We start from the raw sequence: 24,433 nt of genomic DNA on the forward strand, positions 1-24,433 counted from the left end.
GAGAAACCCAAAAGGTAAAAGTCAATTGTAGTTATTGTGAAGCTCAGAAAAATTTCAGAATTTATAGTTGTTGTTATTGAATTTAAAAGTTTAAAAGAATACTTTTAAACCCAGTGACTTAAAAGAGGAAATATTTTTAAATTAAGTCTAGTGTTGATGAATAAGGTTGTTTGGTTAGAATTAGCTTTTAAAATATTGAGTGTTGATGTGAAAAAGTGGAATATTGTGTTACTGTACATTCATAAAGTTTATATTGCTTGAGTCTAAAAATTGTGCCTTGTTTTATTTTTTAGGTTGAATTTTAATTATCAATATTTTCTCAGAGATATAGTATCCAATTTCCCTATTCTTTTTTCTTTTTTTAAATTAGATATAAATCAAATGAAGAGTATGTATATGTCCGAGGCAGGGGAAGAGGAAAGTACATTTGTGAAGAATGTGGAATACGTTGTAAGAAACCTAGTATGTTAAAGAAACATATACGAACCCACACAGATGTCCGCCCCTACCACTGCACTTACTGTAACTTCTCCTTTAAGACGAAAGGTATGAGATGGCATTCCTTCATGGTTCTTTTTTATATGCTTTGAGCTAATTGCACGAAGAAGCAACTTTATATATTCTTTGACCAATGATGCAGTAGCTTAAATGGGACTAATATTAATTATGTCCTGTCAACATTGTAGCTTTTTTTCTTTATATTTTTGGACTTCTTGGGGGAGGGAGGGTGTTAATTACATGCTTTTAGAATATATATGTAATAAAAATAACATTTTAAAAGGAGCAACTGCCTTCTTTTATTTTACTCCCTAAATTATAGTTGAATAGTATGATGACTAAAGGCATTTTTAAAAATACTTAATTTGGGGCTGAAGAAGAAAAATAAATTTTCATGATTACAATTTTTTTGATTACTTAGGTGTTAAGTGATTGAAAACATTTTAAGTAATAATTGCATGATTACATTCATGTTTTATTATCTGATTTTAGGCATGTAGCCATTTCTTTTTCATGATTTTTTTTAACCCAAATTCTGTTGAATTTCAGCTTCAAAAATTTTCTAACTTTTGTACTCTTCAATGTTTATAGAACTCATAACTAATCATTAATATTATATTTAGTACTTTTTCTGTATTTATACAGAGTGGGGCAAAAGTAGGTTTACAGTTGTTATGGAAAATAATATAATAATTAATAAGTAATACACAAATAAACTCTGTTTTGTGTACTCACAAACTATAAACCTACTTTTGCCCCACCTTGTATGTTACTTAAATTATAAGCCTTTATTATAAATAAGGTAATTTTACCTACTTCAAATTTTCTGGTTCATTTAATGAGTACACTACAATAAAATGTTTACTTTCTCCATTAGGCCTCTTGTTCATGAACCATTGTGGGAAAATTTGTTACTTAAAATTGTAATTTTATGTAACACCCTTTAAAAAATAAGAATATTTCTAAAACTGCGATTTATAAAATTATCTGTCTGAAAAGATTATATCTGTAAAAAATATGTAATTGATAATTTTTTACAGAATCAATTTTTATCTCTTTGGAGTTAGCATTTGCTTTGCTTTTTTATTGGTTGTCTTTTTAGCTTTTGTCTTAAAGATTGATTACCTCTTTAGCAAAATTTACTACATTGCTTTACTAGTATCTATTGGCATTTAAAGAGAGTTATAATATGTAGCATCTAAGTAGCTTCAAAGTAGTTCTTAAATGCCAATAGTATCTAAAATAAAAGTGATAAAATTAAAAAAAATCTTAAGATAGCCTTAAATATCTCTAAAAAGTTTCACGAAATCATGAGGAGTTGGGGGAAACAGTAATTCTATAATCCTTTGGTTGTGATGTAGATCCTTCTGGAAGTGAAGGGTGGATTTCTGGATGATTTTTCTGGTCCTGTGCGAAGGTTTTAAGAGGATAAAGTACTTTGATCTTTAACCCAACGTATTGCTTCTCTTTTCACTGGTTTTAATTCTATGATTAAGAAACACCCATTAATTTCTATTATGAGATCAGAACACTAGTAATAGAACAATATAACTAATAAAAAAAATTACCATGTACAGAATGATGTTACCAATAAAGAGAATCAAAGTCTAATATGAAATGGGTTTTTCTCAATGGGAGGGAAAGGAATTAGGATATAAAAAAAAAAGTATATTCATAAAATAAGGTCAAGAAAGGAAAACTTAGTTGTGGAAAAAAGCAAACGAGACTATAGAGATTTCTTAGCAAAGAAGAATATTATGAATCACCAAGTATTAATCTTAGTGAAATAACTCATAACAACATAATGTGCAATTTTAGATAAAATTTTTATTAAATGGTAGAGCATACCATTTAATAAACTGATCAGTGTATGTTAGCAGTGTTCATGTCTCTCATTTCTCTACTATGTCGCATATCAGAATTCACATTAAATTTTTTGTTTTGTCAAATAACTCATAGGAATTATGTACTTAATATTTATTTGAAGAAAGCTACCCTAGCTATTGTGACTGGTAAAGAAAATATTAGAAATTCAGTATTTCCTTATTCTTGTCATGATGATCAGTTTCCCTTGTAGCAGTCTAGATTTTATAAATACATCTAAAAGAGATTACATAGGACCTTTTAAAGGTAGCTAAATAATAATAGACTTATTTTATATTAGGCTGTAGATTTTGCCCTACTCTCATTTACTTTTATTTCTTAGCCAGTTCAGCTCTACTTATTGAACATGTCTGGTTATTAAGCAAAAGTAATAGCGATGAAATAACATAAGCTATACATGTATATGCAAAGAGAGCAAAATACTACCAAGGGAATGATCTGTAGTGTTAGAAATTGATGCTTCTGGTGGTAACACTTAGAAATCAATCTTCATCATTTGTGCTCATAGTTAATTTATGAGTACATTCTCAGAATAATCTATTTGCTTTCACTCTTCTGCTTTAAAGGTCACTCAACAGGAACTATACAGCGAGCTTGCATCTCTGTAGGAGCTAGTTCCATGTATATGATAGAAAACTATACTCTATTTGTAGCTATAGGAACCCAGAAACTAAATCTCTCATACTTTCCAGAGGATTTAGATGAATGTTTATTAAATTTGTTGATAATTTTATCTATTAAATTAGTGCACAAACTTTATAGCATTGCTAGGGGATATTTGCATTTTAATATACATATTTAAATGCAAATTGTTTTATTTAAAATTATTTAAGAAATTTATTAATAGTAATAGCTCAAGCTATGAGAAAATTTGTTTATTAAAAACTTACATTCCCAAATATGCCTAGTTACAATTGTACATTAACTTTATAGAAAGGAAATACCCTTCTTTGGCTATCTACTTAAATAATAAAAGCATTTGAAAGGAAATTATTATTGGACATTGTATCTGGGTAATAGTTTTATTGTACTAAGAAGTATTTTGACTTATAAGTGGAAATTTCAGCCAATTAGCATTTTTATAACTTTTTAATGTGAAAATTCTAAAGCATACAAAAAAGTAGAGATTTGTATAATAAACACTGATATGCCCATCATTTTAAATAATTATTGACACTGTCATATTTGCTTTATATTTTATTTTTAAATGTATTTAAAGTAATTGTCAGATGTGACCAATCTATTTAAGCCAGGTGTTATCTCTGGAATTATAGAGCTAGGCAGAGTTTGATGAATCCTAGACCTTAGCTGGCCTGGGCACCCTCTTACATTTGAACCCCTGATGCACTAAGCTATGGGATGTGGTGCATACTGTCTACTGCAACAGTTAGCTTGAACAAGTGTGACCAGTTTCATGGGCTTAGTGCATTTTTGGTGGAATCAAGGCTCTGTAAATATAGCAATTTTGCAGGTCCTTCAACTATTGCAAGCCCAACACCCAGACCGATGATTCAGACATTTTTAGCTCTTCTAAACACTTATTCTCAAATGCTAATTTTCCCTGCATACCAAGCTCAGTATGTAGATATTTATTTTCTCAAAGGAGATGATTTTCCCATTATGGTAGTTTTTTTTGTGTGTGTCTGTGGTCTTCTGCTTGGTGTCCCCAAAGGAATCTGAGCTCTTCCCCTGCACTAAAGATCGCCTCAGGTAAGATGCCCAGTGATTCCCACTTACCCTGCTAATACTTACAGAGGTCCATACACCAGCTGCCTGAGGAAACACTCCTTTAGAGATCCTATTATAACACTTGTAGACAATATGGGGAAGTGAACTTAATGCAGGGAATTTTATCTTAGGTTCCAAACACTCAGAATTACTGTTTATAATGTAATAATAACCAAATATAGTTTCTTATAGTCAAGCTCGAAGTTGAAAAAGGCTCATTCCTAGATACCAAAAATAAAAAAGAAATGCCAAGATAGCATATTGAACAGATGCTTTAAAAAATAATAATAATAAAAAAGCCCATAGGGACATCAAAGCCAGATATATGCCTGCAGACTTGGAGTTTTAATGCTGGTGCTGAAGTGGCATTCAAGACTTCTGAAATAAGCCTGGCTCCCCTGTCCAGTGACTGGACCATGTTGGGGAGAAAAGCTACCTACTGAAAAGCAAAACCCTATACCTATGCCAAAACAAAACAAAATAAGGTCCAGAATCAGTGGTATGAAACCATTTAGGTCCCAGGCAGAAGCAATTGGAAAATTAACCCCAAAAAAGACATTATTCAAAGTAGAAGAGTCAGACTTGAAAAAGACAAACTAACTAATAAATAACAAGGTTTCTACAACATGCAAATGCCAATATTTTCTTTTCCCAAACTATAATCATTGGAATTGTATGACCACAACCTGTACTTTCACTTGAAATAGGAATGGAATTTGCCAGTGTTGACAAATGCAATAGCAGAATAATACTATGTAAGCTTAGTAAACATTCTTTTCCCTTAAGGAAATCTGACAAAACACATGAAGTCCAAGACACATAGCAAGAAATGTGTGGATTTAGGCGTCTCAGTAGGTTTAATAGATGAACAAGATACAGAAGAATCAGGTAAGGCTTTATTCCATATTTTTCATAAATGCTATTTATAATGTACTATTTTTTGCATCCATATTCTTCCCATTTCCACTGATACTGCTTAATTTCTATTTTCATTATATTATGCGATAGACTCCTCAGTTTGCTCATCTCTAATTTGTCTTCATTCTTCTCCATCTACCCCACCGAAGTCCAAGTAATCTTCCTGAAGCATGTGTCTGATCATATTACTCCTCTGCCTCAAGTCTTTATTAGTTTTTATTTGCCTACCAAATAAAGCATAAGCCACTTGACTTTATAGCCTCTTCAGTCCTTCTTCACCCTTCTTTCTCCTTTCCTTCTTTTACCTACCATAATGCTTGGATTTGCTGCTTTCCTGTCATTGATTCAGCCCTCCCTCTACCCTGCCCTCACTCCCCACACAAACCTGGCTCCAGTCTGCATTGGTCGAAGTCTTCCATTCTTTCAAGATCTGCTCATACCACTGCTGTCACAAAGCCTTCTCTGATTTTCCCTTCCCAGACTACATTTAGGGGAAGCAATTTTTCCCTTTTCTGAACTCCTAAAATATTTTAGTTTTCCTCCTGAAAGTACTGAATTCTCCTTTGCCTTATTTTGTGATGATTGACATGCTTACCTTACCTTTCCCCTGAAACTGTTGAGCGTACCTGAGCAGAATCAATGACTGAATAGTCTTTGCTTCACCCACAGCCATTAGCGGAGTGCCTGACTCCTAGTAGCTGCTCCGGAAAATTTGTGGAATAAAACATTTGCTTGCTTCCCATAGTGTTTTTTTTTATTTTGGGAAAGTTAACCAGTTGTTTTCTTAACAATGTTAACTCAACAAATGAAAGTATTTATCTTTAATCAACTTTGAAGCAAAGTAAGCTTGATTATCTGTTTTGGACAATCACAGAATAGAATTATCCTTTCCTAAGACATTTTTAAACCCAAGAAATTAACAAAAGAAAAAAGTTGTCCTACTGCTTTTTTGAAAAATGTCCTAAACATTTACCTGCTTGCTTGTTTTATTTAATGAACATTAATTTGATATAAATTTCCCAAAGAAAAAAAAGGTGAGGACATCATTGAAAATATAGGTAACAAACCAAATGCATCTAATTCCACTTGACAATCAGTAACATACTGAATGAGTCAGTCTGAATTTATTTCCAAATATGCTAAAAGAGGGACTCACATCTAAAGTGGTACAGTTGAAATTATGTAATATGTAATCATGGGAAAGGATTGCCTTTAAACCTTTTTTGGAGAATAAACTGATATATTCTTAAAAGAAGAAAAAGATAATAATAGCAAATTTAGGACAGTGTGGAGCTTTTTAGGATTTATGTACAAGTTGATGCTTTGATACATATTGAGGATGGCAAAGTAAGGATTTAAAAATACATACCCAATTAACATGTGTAACTTTTTTGTCCAAGGAACATATTTATTAAAAGCTGATTTTTCATTTATTAAAATATAACTAACATAAATCCCTGTATAAGGTTAGGATGTGCAGCACAATTGTTTAACTTAAATACATATTGTGAAATGGTCACCACAAGAAGTTTATTTGTAATTCACCATCTCTTATAGATATAACAAAAAGAGAAAGCAAATAACTCTCTTAACAACTTTCATATATACCATGTAGCACAATTAACTATAGTTATCATCTTGTACTTCTAGAACTTCTCTTATAATTGGAACTTTGTACCTTTTGATCACCTTTTCTCCAATTTCTTCTCCCCTCACCTCCTGCCTCTGGTAACCACAAACCTGATCTCTTTTTCTGTGGGTTTTTTTTTTTTTTTTTGGGGGGGGGGGCTTTTGGGTATTTTTAATTCCATATATAAAAGCTAATTTTTTAATTGCTAGGAATTTAACTGTGTGTCAGTGTCTTTGTTTAATTCTGTGTCAGTATCTCTATTATGTTGAGCATTTCAGAAGTAAAAAGCTAGGAAAAATGAGTAACAGTTTCAGCAAGTATATTTATTACCCACAGAAGAGAAAAGGCATAGAGGTTGCAATATGAAATACTGATGCCTGAACATATGTAAATGTGAAAGTTACTATTATTATAATATATACTCTTATATGCTCTACTTCTTCAGGAAGAGGGATCTTACAAAACACTAGAGGCCCAGTATACAGATCTAAGCCTTCTCACAATCCAGGATCCCTTGGGGGATGTCAGGCTGCTGGTTTCAACCTGTTCCTCACAGGCCAGGCTAAGGGACCCCACTGGTGCACCAGGCCTCTAGTATGCATATAAGATCTTTGGTTAATCTCTTCCTGCTCTCCTCCCTCCTCCCTTCCCTTTGAGATTCATTAGTCTGTTCCATGTTTCTATACCTGTGTGTGGAGTGTCTGCCCCCTGGTGGTCAGTATGCATCATAGCTACTGGTTGGATGGTTGCTTAGGCTTTTATATATATACTAGAGGCCCAGTGCATGGAATTCGTGCATGGGTAGGAACCCTAAGCCTGGCTGGCCATGAGGACCAATCGGGGCCTTCTAGCTGCCCACCTTCCCCAGCTGCTGGCTACTGGCCGGGGCCTTCCTTCGTTTTGCGCCACCCCCTGAGTGCTACCAGAGGGGAGGTCAGGGATATCATTGTATTTACTGCTCTGTCTCCAGCACCTTAGGATTGTGCCTAGCAACTAGTGATAACAGTTAATAATTATTGATTGAATGTATGACTGGGAACAAATGACTTACAGTCTGTTAGAAAATAATTCAAGATTACTTTAGAATTTGATATATTAGTTATCCATTAACCTCCTTTACTAAAATCTAATGGTGGCTATAATACAATATTTATTACCTTCACTTCCAAATAGTGTTTACATGATATGGCCAAAGTCAATATAGGTATTGTTAAAGTAGTGCAGGCATTTGTTTGATAATGTCTTATTTTTTGGTCATTGGCTTAGAAGACTAGAAGATAATTTAAGTTATCTGATTATTCTGTTTTTTCATCCTCAATAATGATCTCTCCAGATTGATAAAATTTGTTCCTTTTTTTTTTTTTTTTTTTTTTTTTTTTTCAGTAGTTCTAGAGAAGAAAAGTTTATTCCCTTTCAGATTCCTTCCTTTATCTATTTAGCACTCCAGCACTGCTTAATAGGTGTGGTCATGCCCCCAAGAGCTCCCCGCCCTGGCCATGAGGTTGGTCTGACTTGGCAGGATTCACCTCCCAAGCCTGGGTCAGGGAGGGAGCTGTGACAGCCTCGTTGGTTGCAGAAGGGTAACTAAGTGTGTCTCAGAGGAAAGGGAAGGAAGTTACTTGTTCATTCATTGTTTTATTTTAAAAGGTATCAATGAGGGGATAGGATAAAGGAAGGCAGGTATTCTGGACTTGTTTGAGCAAATGTCCAGAGGTTGGACAAGAATAGGACATTAAAAGTGTAAATGGCACAGGCTGAGAAAGTTGGACAGGGCACACCCTGGCACAGTGGTTGGTGAATAGGTCATCCTATGCATGGGAAGCTATCATTCTAGGTTTCAGCTATACTCACATCTCCTTAGATATAGCCAGTCTCTGCCATGGCAGTTTATATCAATTTCTTGATGTTTGAACACTTGAAAGTCATTATCTCATAGGTATGATTTTTCTAGAATTTGTATTCTTGTAAACATTCAGGAATATACAGTGTTCCTTTTTTTTAAGAAAGCCTGAGTTTTTCATGTGTCTTATTTAAAGTCATTTCTTTTAGGCCCATATATTTCTGATTTTTAATCCAGATTATTTTCTCAAATGTTTTTTGAAACAAGGAAATAAATGATATCTGTGACCCTGGAATTTTCACTGTTCTATTTTGTGGTGGGAATTTAGACAATAATGACTAAAAGAAACATGATTTAATTAAGTTATATTCACCACCAACAAAAATAAATAATACCATAGAGAAAAAAATATTTGTCTGAAAGGGTGTTTTTATAAACAAAGCCCCTTCCTCACTCTCCCCCAGATGGAGTTTACCAGTTTGGGTGGGAAGTCTGGTGTGACTTTCAGAAACCTCACTCTTCATTTATTAAGTTAGCAGGCATTACTCCCCCTGGAATTAATGTCTGCTCTGGCCCAGCATCACTGTGGTATAATTTTCTTCATAGAATAAACTATCATGAAAGATAAGGACTTGATTTATTTCTACTTCAATGTTTCCATATGTCTTAAAACATTGCCCTTATTAACTCCATAAAGACACTAAGGGATTAGCAACATGTTATGAAGTGCTCAGTTTTACTATCAATTTCATTTTCCAAGAAAAAATACACATCTTTACTAATAAAAGGGTAATATGCTAATTAGACCAGGAGACCTTCTGGACAAAGCCATGGTGGCAGGGCAGAGGTGGTTAGGGGCAATCAGTCTAGGAGGGGAGAGCAGTTGGGGGTGATCAGGCCAGTGGGGGTGAGGGAGCAGTTGGGTATGAGCAGTCTGGTAGAGGGGGGGGGGGGAGGGGAGCAGTTGGGGGCAAATCAGGCCTGCAGGCAGAGTGGTTAGGGGTGATGAGGCAGGCAGGCATGTGAGCAGTTAGGAGCCAGTGGTTCCGGATTGCAAGAGGGATGTCCGACTGCCAGTTAAGGCCCGTTCCCAAAGCGATTGGGCCTAAACCGGCAGTCGGACATCCCCCGAGAAGTCCCAGATTGGAGGGGGTGCAGGCTGGGCTGAGGGACGCGGCCCCTCCCTCTCCCCCCTCCCCTCATGCACAAATTTCATGCACCTGGCCACTAGTTTTTTTTTATAAGTAGGTGTAGTAATAGATGAAGTGGCTGGCTTTTAAAAAAATTAGAAGTGAGAAAATATTTTTAAGTTTACAGTTTTAAGTTTATAGTTTTAAGTTTTGAAATATTATATGTCTGCTAGGAGGACAAAGCTTTGGAGTTTGAAAGCTGGTCATTTTCAGGTGACCTTGTATGCTGGTTCTTCTTCCTGCTTGCTCCTCGCCCATGGGAGTTTCTGCCTCCCTGCTCACGAGGCGCACTCACCCGCTACAGTCAGGTGCGTGGGAGCGTCTCTTCTGAGGCTTCAGCCACCACATGGGATCCTTTCCATGCTGAAATTCCTGCCTGACAACGTATTCTCCATTTTCTTAGTCCAGTAAGCGAAAATAAGTAGCAAAATTGCATTGAGCAATATAGGGTCTTTTGACACATAACTTGCTGTTATGGTGAACAGTTTTCTCAAATGCTTTTATGGAAACCTGGAGTCATGAGGTCATTTCTCATATTTTGTGTTAGGTTACACAAACCTGACCTCCTCACAGTACACTCCTGTAAGTCACACTAAGATCCCATTTGGTGCATGTCTACAGTCAAAATTTAGGAACATGCTAAGGTGCCGCAGCAGTTATCACAGGTTACTTTCCAACCTGCATCCCAAAAGGGTAGTGATAACAGCAGGTTTTGGATGCCTTTGTCATGCCTCCACAACTGCACTTAATTTCATAAGGGACGTGCCTAGCCATGTGAAAAGTGAGAGTCTAAAATAATTAAGAAAAAAGCTATGGACAGCATATCTTTTACCACCGAGTTATTTTTAGACACTTGAAATTTGTCCTTTAATTATGCCAGTAGGTTACAGATGCCATTTAAATAATACTACAGGAACATTAAAGATAAATAAATAGCCAAATTCAGGAGCCACATGTCTTTTAGGAAACCAGTACTGCAAAACATCAAGACTTGAATTGCATGAAAACTTGTGACACTGTCTTTGCTGGACACTGAATAAAATTCTTACGCAGCTTTTCTAGCCACACTTCCCATTCCACATTTAAAATGTGGTGGGAGCCGAAACCGGTTTGGCTCAGTGGTAGAGCATTGGTCTGCGGACTGAAAGGTCCCAGGTTCGATTCCAGTCAAGGGCATGTACATTGGTTGTGGGCACATCCCTGGTAGGGGGTGTGCAAGAGGCAGCTGGTTGATGTTTCTCTCCCGTCGACGTTTCTAGCTCTCTATCCCTCTCTCCTCCTCTCTGTAAAAAACAAAAAACAAAAAAACAAAAAAAAACAATAAAATATATTTGAAAAAATAAATAAATGTGGTGGGAGTTTCAGCAGTGGAGTCCTGCAGCACCTTCTGAATTAACTAGTGGGTTTGACACATTTGTGTGACAGTCACACATCCAGTCAGCTAAGGAGATCTACAGGAACTTGCTACATGTATTTAAATTTTGATTATCTTAGACATCTGGGGAATTGGTAACTCTTTTCAAAGAAAACAAAACAAAACAAAAAAACACCACCAGCAGCTGGGTGTTATTTGGGAGACAGGAGTTTTAATCTAGCCCCTACCAGACTTCGCGGAACTTCACCCAGAAACCTAAGGACAGTGTTTGTAGGCTTATAGGATAAATTTGGGGGTGGTCATTTAATTGATCTTTTCTATAGCACACACATAATCATCACCAAGAAATTTTTATCTCTGAGCTTTCAGTCATTCTACAAATTCATTAAATGCTCATAAAGGCCAGAGAGTATCGCTACACAGTATCCCACCATAATGTTTATTTTGTAAACATCATTACCATTTGGTGTAATGTCTTGGTTAGCTTATGGCTTAAGTCTTTTTATGCTGCATTTGTATTTAATTATTACTTTATATCTGCCTTGTTTTATTTTTACCAAAGGTTTACTCCAGATTTATTTCTATATAACTTCAATACTTTTTTTTCCTGGCATTGTCTACAGTCTTTCCTTTTTTTAAGGATCCTAAACTCATTCTCCACTGTACCAACCACACAGTGCCCAGGATGTTATTCATCAGCATAATGTGCAAGTTCCCTGGTGATAAAGTGTGCTTATTAGAGGTCAATGTGCAGGTTGTGTGGTGAAGGGGCAGAAGACTCAGAAGGGCCAAAGACTGGTCTTTCTACTGCTTCATTACCTTTGGCAACAGCAGGCTGTATGGCTATCTACTTTTTCCTTTAGCAGATGAGTTCCTCTTCTGATTTTTAAATGGACTAAATTTAGAGATATTAGGAAATGTTTATTTTGAATTAAGTGGAGGGAATTAGACATTTTTCTAAGCCAGCCATTGAAGTTTGTACATTTTTGGCATTTAAAAGTTTCCATTTAGTTTAAAACTGGCAACTCAAGCTGTAATTATAGTATGTGCTTCTGAAATCCTTCCAGCCCAGCTGCAAATACCCTGTATTCTTGCCATGAAAAATTATATAATCTGAGGGATTTTTTTCCCGTGTTCTTGGGGAATTAGGAAAACTTTTTCCTTTTCACTTTTTGTGTCAAAAATCATACTGCCAGCTATTTACTTTTCATGCCTTGGTCCAGAGAATGTTTTTGTCAACAGAACGTAGACTTCAAAACAAGGAATGTTAATAATGTGCCTTCAACTGTCAAATTGAGAGAGCCATTCAAAACGGCAGAATAACTGGAATCATCATCCTTGATAATGTGTAAGATGATGATCTTAGATCACAGGATTTAAAGCCTCCATCACACTGGCCCTTAAAAATAATCTAAATTATGTTTCTAAAACATCTAAATAAAATCTGTAGAATGTATTTTTATGTAAAATGGGTTTTTATGGAAAACTTATTATTCCTTTCAAGAAAAATTTTCATGCACAACATGAAACAGTAATAGATAGGCCTTAGGAGTTGTAGTTAAAATAAAGTATTATATCATTAATGAATGGCACATATGTGATAGTCTTATGGTTTACTTCCTAAAATGAAAAACATTAAACTCTGGCCCATTATTTTTTACTGTGTTTTCATTTTTAAAAACAAAAAAAAGCATTACTCCAGCAGTTACATGCTTTTAAAAAGTTATTTTTCTCGTGTTGCTTTTGTTTTATCTGGATTTCAAAGTAATATTTCTAGACAGGTGAGAAAAACAAAACCAAACTACAACAAAGAATGCCAGGGCTGGGACTTGGGAGCTGAGGGCAGGGGCTGGGAGCTGGGGGCAGGGGCTAGGGCTGGGGCAGGGGCTGGGGCTGGGGCAGGGACTAGGGTAGGGTCAAGGGCTGGGGTCCGGGCTAAGGCTAGGGTGGGAGCTGGGGCTGGGTAGTGGCTGGGGCTGTGGGATAGGGGCCAGGGCTGGGGCTGGGGTACAGGCTGGGGCTGGAAGCTGGGACAGGGGCTGGGATAGGGGCTGGGGCTTGGGCCAGGGGCTAGGAGCCAGGGGTTGGGATTGGGGCTGGGGCTAGGGGCAGGGACAGTGGCAGGAGCAGGGGCTGGAGCAGCGGCTGGGGTCCGGGGCAGCCTGTCCTGAAGGGCTTCATGTGCTGCCTCTGGATCAGACTTCCAGCAGGTGTCACTGTCCAGCAGTGCTGGGAGGGCAGGGTGCAGTTCATCCAACTGACCTTCAAAAGATACTTTTGAAATACATCTTTAGGAAGATGTTTGACATAAGTTTACCAAAACATTTGCTTTAAAACAGTATTGCTGTATTGCATATCTCTTTTTCTTCATGAATTTAATTCACAAAAGAAAATAAAGGAATTAAACTTATGTAAAATGGTATTGCATTTTGGAAAGATTTATTTATAACGGGGTGGGGGGGGGGAAGGGGGGTGTTTGAAGGTTGTAGATTAAATAGATGTTTAAAGGGCCATGTATTTATGAATGTGTTAATCAAGTGTGTGGGTTCCTTCCATCCTCAAGTGCCTGAGGGATGCATGGGGCTAAACCAACTTATCCCTTTGCAGTTTTACAGTCTGTTGTATGAGCCAAGAAAGAACAGTTGTAATACAATGCCGAAAAGTCAGCATATCTAATTGGATTAATGACAGGATTCCTAAGTGTATGAAAACCTGGTTCTAAATTCTGGCTTCCATGTCTTCTAGTCCTATATAAATTCCTTCACTTCCGTGTATAAGTTTGATTTCAGCTCCATCACAGGGTGGTTGTAAGGTTTATGAAATAGAGTATAGATGTTGGCAAACTATCACTGTAGAGGACCTAATTGCACCTATTTAGGCTTTGGGGGCCATACAAAAGCCCCAAAAGCCTATTGTAACCAATAAACTCTGTGGTTGTAGTGCAAAATCTGCCATAGACTACATGTAAACTAACAAACCTGGCTGTTCAAGTAAAACTGTCTACAACTACAGTCAGAGAGCCACCCGCGTCCAGAGGCTGCATTGCATATGTTTGGCTATTCATAATCATAATAATATGAAGCTTTTAATGTCTGTACCTAATTCAATTCGTGTATATTTATAAGCTAGCTTATTGGCTATAATTTTATTTATTTATTTATTTATTTATTTATTTATTTATTTAGTATTGTTTAAAGTATTACAAATAGTAGTACATATGTCTCTTTTTTCCCCTTTGACCTCCCCCTTCCTCCCTTATCCCCCAGCACATGCCCTCACCAACCACCCCCAGCGTCTTTGTCCATTGTTTAGGCTTATATGTATGCACACAAGTACTTTGGTTGATCTCTTACCACTCTCTAACACTCTCCTGCCTTCCCACTGAAATTTGGTAGTCTGTTCGATACTGCTTTGTTTCTCTATATTTGTTCATCATTTATGTTGTTCATTATATTCTACAAATAAGTGAGATCATGTGATATTTATCTTTCTCAGACTTGTTATTTCACTTAGCATAATGCTCTTCAGTTCCATCCATGCTGTTGAAAATGGTAAGGATTCCTTCTTTTTTATAGCAGCATAGTATTCCATTGTGTAGATGTACCACCATTTTTGAATCCACTCATCTGCTGATGGGCACTTAGGCTGTTTCCAAATCCTAGCTATTGTAAATTGTGCTGCTATGAATATAGGGGTGCACATATCCTTTCTGATTGGTGTTTCTGATTTCTTGGGATATATTCCTAGAAATGGGATTACTGGGTCAAATGGCAGTTCTAAATTTAATTTTGAGGAAACTCTGTACTGCTTTCCACAGTGGCTACACAGTCTGCATTCCCACCAACAGGCAAGAGCGTTCCTTTTTCTCCACATCCTCACCAGCACTTGTCATTTGTTGATTTGTTGGTGATAACTATTCTGACAGGTGTGAGAAGGTTCCTCATTGTTGTTTTGATTTACAGTTCTCAGATGTTTAGTGACTTTGAGCATATTTTCATATGTCTCTTGGCTTTCTATATGTCCTCTTTGGAAAAGTGTCTATTTAGGTCCTTTGCCCATTTTTTGATTGGATTGTTTATCTTCCTTTTGTTAAGTTGTATGAGTTCCCTGTACATTTTGGACATTAAACCTTATCGGCAATAACATTGGCAAATATATTTTCCCATGCAGTGGGTTTTCTTGTTGTTTTGTTGATGGTTTTTATACTGTGCAGAAGCTTTTTATTTTGACACAGTCCATTTGTTTATTTTCTCTTCAGTTTCCATTGTCCTAGGAGCTGTATTGGTAAAAAGATATTGCTACAACATATGTCTGATATTTTGCTACCTGTGGATTCTTCTAAGATTTTTATGGTTTTCCATTTTACATTTAAGTCCTTTATCCATTTTGTATTTATTTTTGTATATGGTGTAAGTTGGTGGTCTAGTTTCATTCTTTTGCATATATCTGTACAATTTTTCCAACACCATTTATTAAAGAGACTGTCTTGACTCCATTATATGCTCTTGCCTCCTTTGTCAAATATTAATTGAGCACAATGGTTTGTGTCAGTTTATGGGTTCTCTGTTCTGTTTCACTGGTCCATATGTCTATTCTTATGCCTGTACCAGGCAGTTTTGAGAACTATGGCTTTGTAGTATAGCTTGATATCTGATATTGTGATCCCTCCAACTTTATTCTTCTTTCTCAAGATTGCTATAGCTGTTCGGGGTCTTTTTATATTCCAGATGAATTTTTAGTGAGTTCTAGGTCTTTAAAGTGTGCTATTGGTATTTTAATTGGTATTGAATTAAATTTATAGTTTGCTTTGGGTAGTATGGACATTTTAATTATGTTGATTCTACCAATCCATGAACATGACATATTCTTCCATTTGTCTATGTCTTCCTCTATCTCTTTTTTCAGCATCCTCTAATTTTCTGAGTACAGGTTCTTTACCTCTTTGGTTAAATTTATTCCTAGGTATCTTAAATTTTTTGTTGCAATGGTAAATGGGATTGCCTTTTTTAGTTTCTCTCTGTGTTCATTATTGGTGTATACAAAAGCCATTGACTTCTGAGTATTAAATTTGTATCCTGCTACATTGCCGAATTCATTTATTAAGTCTAGTAGTTTTTTGATGGAGTCTTTAGAGTTTTCTATGTACAATATCATGTTATCTGGAAATAAGGACAATTTTACATCTTCCTTCCCAATTTGGTTGGATGCCTTTTATTTCTTCTTCTTGTCTGATCACAATGGCTAGTACTCCCAGTACTGTGTTGAACAGGAGTGGTAAGAGTGGGCATCCCTGTCTTGTTCCTGTTCTTAGGAGAAATGGTTTTAGTTTTTGCCCATTGAGTATGATGTGTGCTGTAGGTTTGTCATATAAGGCTTTATTGTGTTGAGGTATGATCCTTTTATTCCCACCTTGCTGAGAGATTTTATCAAGAAAGGACATTGGATATTGGATATTGTCAAATGCCTTTTCTATATCACTTGATATGAATTATGTTATTTTTGTCTCTCAATTTGTTTATATGGAATATCCCTTTCATTGATTTGTAGAATTGTACCATCCTTGCATCCCCAGTATAAATTCCACTTGGTCATGGTATATGATCTTTCTAATGTAATGCTACATTCAATTTGCTAGAATTTTGTTGAGAATTTTGGCATCTGTGTTCATGAGTGATATTGGTCTATATATAATTCTCTTTCTTTGTATTTTTTTTTCTTCTGGTTTTAGGATTAGGATAATGCTGGCTTCATAGAAGGAGCTTGGAAGTGTTCCTTCCTCTTGAATTTTTTGTAATAGTCTGAAAAAGATAGGTTTTATTTCTTTGAATGTTTGGTAAAACTCCCCTGTGAAGCTGTCTGGTCAAGGTCTTTTGTTTGTTGAAAGTTTTTTGATTACTGCTTCAATTTCCTCCATAGTTATCAGCCTATTCAGATTTTTTTATTCTTTCTGATTGATTTTTGGAAGGTAATATTTTTCTAGGAATATGTCCATTTCTTCTAGGTTGACCAGTTTGTTGGAATGGAGTTGCTTATAGTATTTTTACGATTCTTCGTATTTCTGTGTTGTCTATTGTTATTTTGACTCTTTCATTTCTGATTTTGTTTATTTGGGTTCTCTCTCTTTGCTTCTTGGTGAGTCTGGCTAGAGGTTCATCAATCTTGTTTATCTTTTCAAAGAACCAGCTCTTGGTTTTGTTGATCTTTTGTATTTTTTGTTTATCTATCTATCTATCTATTTATTTATTTATTTATTTATTTATTTATTTGGGGGGAGGGGAGGTGTCTCTATGTAATTTATTTCCACTGTGATCATTATTATTTCCTTCCTTCTGCTTAGTCTGGGCTTTTCTTGTTTCTCTCGTTCTAATTCTTTAAGTTCCATAATTAGATGGTTTATTACTATATAGTTTTTCTTGTTTTTTAAGGTAGGCCTGTAATGCTATGAACTTCCCTCTGAGGGCTGCTTTCACTGTGTCCTATAGATTTTGGATTGTTGTATTTTCATTGTCATTTGTTGCCTTGATGCTTTTTATTTCTTCTTTGATCCCTTTGGTAACACAATTATTGAACAGCATGCTATTCAGCCTCCAAGTGTTTGAATTTTTGTGATTTTTTTTTTTTTTTGTAGTTTATTTCTAATATGCCTTATTTTCAATAGGGATAGAATTCTGTGTTTGAGACTTATTTTGTTACTGTGTTTTTCCTTTATAGCATCTAATTTAGGAAAAACATATAGATAAATAATCCAAATGTCTTAATTTCTGCCTAAAAAAATAAAATCCAAACATCTTAATGTCTGAAAAGAAAAAAGAAAAAAAACACACAAAAAGATTACCTGTCCTGGGAAGGGTGGGTTGAATCTTCATAGAACAAAAATGATAGGAAAATTTTACCTAAGTAAAGAAAGTGAAAAGAGACTTACATATAAGAGAGTATTACTAATCAGAGAATAATGTAAACGTCAAAAATACTAGTCAAGTATTAAGGAAAATTACTTTGCTTATTTATATGAAATGCCATTTTGTTTTTGTTTAGTTTATTTTTAAGTTGTTCAATAAGAAGGGAATACAAAAAACTATATATAAAAAAAGAAAGGAAAAGAATTGTTTTGAAATCTATTAAATTTTTTTAATACAGTTTAGTCTTTTTGGGGGGATTTTATAAATATAATATTTGAGATCTTTATTGCTGATATTTTTTATATATGACCTCTGCCTGTCTACTTTTTCGAAGTTCATTTCATGTTCTGCATCCACAACAAAGCCTGCCTTGGCCATGCCACTCTCTATTAGTTCCTCATTCTCTGATTCCTGCTGCACTGATTGACTCATTCATTTTGCCCCATGAGTAAATTGCAGGCTTTTTGTGGATAGAGTCCTTGTCTTTTATATTCCTCACAGCATTGCCAAGCTTATGAAAAAAAATAAAAGATTGCATTTGTCCATTTGCAAAGCATTCTGTAACATACCCTCTTGGTTGTTTTTATTAGACGATAGACAAAGATTCGGTTACGAGCGGTCTGGGTACGATCTTGAGGAGTCTGATGGCCCAGATGAGGATGATAATGAAAATGAAGATGATGATGAAGACAGCCAGGCAGAATCCGTTCTTTCAGCAGCTCCCTCCGTTTCGGCCAGCCCACAGCACCTTCCATCTAGAAGTAGCCTTCAGGACTCCGTGGGTGCTCATGAGGATATCAGGATCACCGATTGCTTTTCTGGAGTCCACATGGACCCAATGGACATTCTACCCAGAGCGTTGCCCACTAAGATGACCGTACTCAGCACAGTGCAGTCAGACCGCAGCAGGCAGGCAGAGAGCCCCCTGAAGACCAGGCAGCATGCGAACGAGAAGGATGGGACACCTACTCCTGTAGACTCTTCTCAGTCACCCGAAGCTGCACCCAGGTCTCCAAGTCATCAGATGTCTGTGGACTACCCGGAATCCAACGCAGTTCTGAGAAGTTCTGTGGCCGGAAAGGCTGTTGCTTTAACACAGGTAAATGGTTTGTTGTTTTCTGTGATTGTCGCCCTCACATCCCGTGTGGTTCAGGGTTCAGGTTCAGGGTTCAGGCTCTGGAGGAGGCCACACGCAAATGAAAGAGACTAGACAGGAAAATATAAATTTGGGAATTAGGGGCCAGGTGGGAGCCCAGCTCAAGAGGAAGGACTCAGCTTTGCTCTGGCCTAGCATCTCTTTTATTCAGGTTTTGGGATACACCCATAGCCTTTAGGCAGGCAATTCCAATAACAGCCAATCAGCAAGGATTTACATAAAACTAAAAGGTGGAAGTTGCTCCAGCTACCATTGTCTCAACTAAACAGTGGTACAGAGCTTTAACCTTTCAGAGCTCCAGGTCTCCAGCTTTGTCAACTAGTGAAAACAGTGGGCAGCTCCTAACAGTTTTCCTTTTGTTTAACACATTAAATATAGGGAGCTTAATAGCTTAAGAAAATAATGTACTCAAATTATTCATTTATGGCTAAATCAGTTTGTTTAAGCCTTTTTATTACTTTGTTTTATTTAAGGGCAAAAGATATTTATTTCCTTCTGATTCTGGTTAGGTATTTTAGTTAAAGTTCACATAGTGTATTATAAATCTGTGAAAGAACCAAATGGATCTTTTAAAATACAATCATTTATTTTTATTTGCTTTTTTTTTTTTTGACATCTTGAAATAAAAACGGGTATGTGCCTATTGAGAATGAGAGTCTTGGACATATTTATCTGTGGCTGTTCTGCATTGTTTTTCTGATGGCATTGATCTGATGGATTTGCACTAGATTATCCAAATGTTTTATACTTTTCCCTGTTGGTGAAATAGCTACCAGTTTCTATGGCAAAGTTAGTGTGACACAAACAAATGTATCAAGAAGTTCCCTTTCTTGAATGATCAATTTACTGTGGTCTCTTGGGAAAGCTTTCTGCCCAAGAACCAGCTCAGGGCCAAACACAGGCCTCAGGAAAGTCACGCAGGCTCTTGATGGTTCCCTGTCTAATCTGTGAGGAAGGCATTCTCCTGCCATCAACAGATCTCTGTCCTCTAGTGTATACTGACAGTTGCACTAGGATTTATTTCTTCATGTGGCAGATGTTGGTTTACTAGGTAACACTGGAGAGAAATAAAAACTTTGAAAGCATGCATTTCTGTAGATTACCCTAAATTAATTGAATTAAGTTAAATTTTAAATATTAAGTATTTAGAGTAAATTATTTTGTAGGTTAATGCAGCTCTGTAATATACATATCTAGAAAAAGCTAATATTTAAATGATAATCTTGAATGGGTGAGAGGATAGGCAAGATTTCCTCCTCCTAACATTCATTGCTTTCATATGGTTTTACTTCTCTGTCCCAGAGTTTCTCAAAACCTGCCAATGCCTGGAAACCTGCTTTTCAGTAGACACCTCATAACTTGTGAATGGATAAACCACCAACGGAAGTTTTTATTCATGGCTTCTCTTTATTTTATAAAGGAGCAAGAGTCCCTGTGCACGAAATTCATGCATACGGACAGGGGTCCCCTCAGCCCAGCCTGCACCCTTTCCAATCCGGGACCCTTCAGATGTCTGACTGCTGGTTTAGGCCTGATCCCACAATCTGGAACCTCTGGCTCCTAACTGCTCACTTGCCTGCCTGCCTGATCATCCCTAATTGCCCCCTCTGCTGGCCTGATCACCCCCCAATTGCCCCCTCTGCTGGCCTAGTTGCCCCATTGTCCCCCACCCCCAGCCGGCTTGGTCACCCTTTATGGCTGCCCCCGCTGCCTGGTCGACTCACTCAGCCTGCTGCTCATTCATTTGGTTGCTCCTCACTAACCCCCCTGCCGGCCTGGTTGCCCCATGCAGCCTGTTTGGTCATCCATTTGGTTGCAATTGTTGCTTAGACTTTTATATATATAGATGATTCTCCAGTTAACTTTTACCTGAGTTTATACGTATTGCTAACTAATATCTCAATTTCTCAATGATTCCTCATCTCTAAAGTAGGGTGGAGTAGGTGGTTCCAGCAATAAAAACAACAAAAGCTGAATATAATTATGGCCACATCGCAGGGTCAATTACAGTATACAAGAGGTGATATTCAGGAAATGTGAAAAATGCAAAGTACTGTACAAAAATGTGCTGCTGCTATTTGTACTAGAAAATAAGAGATTAAAAGGGCAATCTTTTTTTTTTTTTTCTATTGGAAATTTCTACTTTTATTCAAAACAGAATTTTTAGCAAACTCATGATTTTATAAAATACAAGTGTGCATTCCTTCACCTCCTTAGGAAGAACAGCATTTTCCCTGAGTGCCTAAGAAAGCCCTGTCCTGAAGGACTCTTCTCTCTTGTCTTTTAGAACACATCCTCTGTGAGCCTTCCTCCTGCAGCCGAGCTCAACCTTCAGATGGCCGCGGGGAGTCCTCCCGGGGCCTCACCTCATCCTGACACTCAAGAACAGAAGCAGCAAGTAACTCTCCCACCGACTCCAGGCCTGCCTTCTCCACAGACTCATTTGTTTAGCCACCTTCCTCTGCACTCCCAGCAGCAGTCAAGGACACCTTATAATATGGTTCCAGTCGGGGGAATCCATGTGGTACCTGCCAGCCTCACGTATTCTACCTTTGTACCCATTCAAGCTGGGCCAATGCAACTTACAATTCCTGCTGTCAATGTAATTCACAGAACTGTGGGCACTCCTGGGGATCCAATCACAGAAGTTTCTGGCACTACAAATCCCACTGGAGTGGCTGAATTAAGCAGTGTCGTGCCATGTATTCCCATTGGCCAAATCCGTGTGCCAGGCCTTCAGAACCTCAGCACCCCAGGCTTGCAGTCACTTCCGTCACTGAGCATGGAAACTGTCAACATCTTAGGCCTCGCCAATGCCAACATGGCCCCGCAGGGGCGCCCATCAGGGCTGGCTCTCAATGCTGTTGGACTGCAGGTTTTGACTGCAAACCCTTCATCCCAGGGGAGCACCACCCCTCAAGCACCCATCCCCGGCCTCCAGATCTTGAACATAGCATTGCCTACTTTAATTCCCTCTGTCAGTCAAGTAACCATGGATGCACAGGGAGCCCCCGAAACACCAGCTTCCCAAAACAGGGCACATGAGGTGCACCCCAAGCCAACTCCTATAGCCAGTGGGAACCAGGGCAGCGGGACCACGTCTCCTCAGGGGTCACCTCAAGTCCAGCCGGAAAATGCAAAAAAAGTGCTCGATCCACCTGTCCCTGCAAGAGACCGTGCAAGGCCTGATGGCGCTAGTAAAATGGACACAGGGAAGGCTGCCTCGATCAGTAAGGGGAAGCCCATATGTGGACTCCCTCCCATTCAGAGCAAACGAGCAGCCACGACAGAGTCTCTGCTGAAGGCACATCGGGAAAGTTTCCCAGAGCGGTCAGGCCAGCACACTCTCCCTCCCAACAGGCCACTGCCCAGACCCGCGGCCCTGCCCCGCAGGCAGGCCACTGTCCAGTTCAGCGACGAGAGTAGTGATGACGATGAGGACCGGCTTGTGATAGCAACCTAATGGCTGCTGCTTTGATTTCGTTTCTTTTTCTTTTTTTCTTTTTTTTTTTTTTTTTTAATATATAACACTTAAAGGTTTTTTTGAAAGCCTTCCTTCCCCTAAAGCACATTTTTTCTGACATAAACTCATGACTAATCTTTGTGCAATCATGAACTTTGACCAATAATTGTTGTTTTGTGTCAGCTCCAGCCATTTTTGTATATGTTGTATAGACAATTGTGCCTTTTAGGAGTTTTATGTTTAGAAACTGTACAGATTGTTGAATATCTATATATATATATAAAAATATATTATATATATGAAAACCAGGTAGTTATTTGTGTTTAGTAAGAAAAACCTGTCAAATAAATCAACTGATTAAATTATATGTTGCACTGTTAAGTATAAATTTTTATGGCTGTGGGGCAGAGTGTCTGTGTAAAATTAGTATGTAAACTCCATATTTATTGTATTCATATTAGTCTTTGAAATGGGTCTGTCCTTCTTATGTAAGACAGTAACTTTACACTTCAAACAGATTTTCTGTGTTATGAAATGTTTCAGTAAAATATTGTTTACTGACTTTACATTGCTTTAGTTGTTCTTTATTGACCATCATCTGGTGAGTGATCAGCCATCTGCAGTCAGAAAATAGCCCTAGGTCACATTCTTTCCATATTACCTCCATCCTATTTGAGAAACAAGGACGCCAGTGGCAGTGGCGTTACCACCATGTAAAACCGCAATTCAGGCAGCTGAGAGGCCTATTTTCTTAGTTCTGATGAGTAATCCTGTAGCTATTAACTTACTTGAAGACTTGGAATTTAAGAACACTTACATAGACCTGGCTGGTTTGGCTCAGTGGATAGCATGTTAGCCTGTGGACTGAAGGGCCCCATGTTCAATTCCATTCAAGGGCACATACCCAGATTGTGGGCTCGATCCCCAGTTTGTGGCATGCAGGAGGCAGCCATCAATGATTCTCTAATCATTGATGTTTCTATCTCTCCTTCTCCCTTCCTCTCTGAAATTCAAAACAAAACAAAACATGTATTTATAGCATATAGTCTGAGTGGGCAAAGTCCCTCAATGTTGATGATTTCTGTTAAAAGTAAAATAAGTTATAAAACTTAAATTACTTTAATGACTATCTTTAGACATGATTTCTTCCTGTCTTGGGAGGCTTACCTATCCTTATTCAGAAAAATTGTGCAGGGAGCCTATAATTACCACTGCAGTGATTTGCATTATTAACTAAGCATTATGGATGCAAGGTTTGTCAGAAAATATTTTAATGTTGGAATTTGAATACTTAGCACAAAATTAAAACAATCCTATCTAACAAAAGAGTAATATGCAGATTGACCATCACTCCAACACATGAGATAGCTGCCCCCATGTGGACACAAGATGGTCAGCAGGGGAAGGCAGTTGGGAGGCACCAAGCCTGCAAGGGAGGGCAGTTGAGAGGGACCAGGTCTGCAAGGGAAGGCAGTTTGAGGCAATCAACCTTGCAGGGGAGGGCAGTTGGGGGGGAACAGGCCTGCAGGGGAGGGCAGTTGGGAGGGACCAGACCTGCAGGGAAGGGCAGTTGCGGGGGACCCAGGCTTTCAGGGGAGAGCAGTTAGGGGGTATCAGGCCTGCAAGGGAGGGCAGTTAGAGTAAACAGGCTGGCAGGGGAGCAGTTAGGCATCAATCAGGTTTACAGGGGTGTGGTTAGGGGGTGATCAGGCTGGCAGGCAGAAGCAGTTAGGAGCAATCAGGAAGGCAGGCAGATGAGCAGTTGGGAGCCAGCAGTCCTGGATTGTGAGAGGGATGTACGGATGCCTGTTTAGGCCCGATCCTAATGGTAGGATCGGGCCTAAACAGACAT

The 24,433-nt window shown here is 37.7% G+C and overlaps 1 protein-coding gene across 7 annotated transcripts in view; it reads left to right on the top strand.

Annotated features, from left to right (window-relative positions):
• Positions 1-23,147, top strand: part of HIVEP1 (HIVEP zinc finger 1) — a 145,997-nt gene extending 122,850 nt beyond the window's left edge. For 6 of the 7 annotated variants that reach the window (XM_084872699.1, XM_084872694.1, XM_084872695.1 and 3 more), the window contains 4 exons: positions 371-546; positions 4,897-4,998; positions 18,553-19,061; positions 21,406-23,147. In XM_084872699.1, coding sequence (XP_084728825.1) covers positions 371-546; positions 4,897-4,998; positions 18,553-19,061; positions 21,406-22,581 — 1,963 coding nt within the window. In that variant the 3' untranslated portion in view covers positions 22,582-23,147. The remainder of the gene's footprint in view (positions 1-370; positions 547-4,896; positions 4,999-18,552; positions 19,062-21,405) is intronic. The other variant, XM_084872700.1, reaches the window with a different exon arrangement.
• The last annotated feature ends 1,286 nt before the right edge of the window (positions 23,148-24,433 follow it).

Source organism: Pipistrellus hanaki (genome assembly GCF_964339955.1).
Source record: "Pipistrellus hanaki genome assembly, chromosome: 2".
NCBI lineage: Eukaryota > Metazoa > Chordata > Mammalia > Chiroptera > Vespertilionidae > Pipistrellus > Pipistrellus hanaki.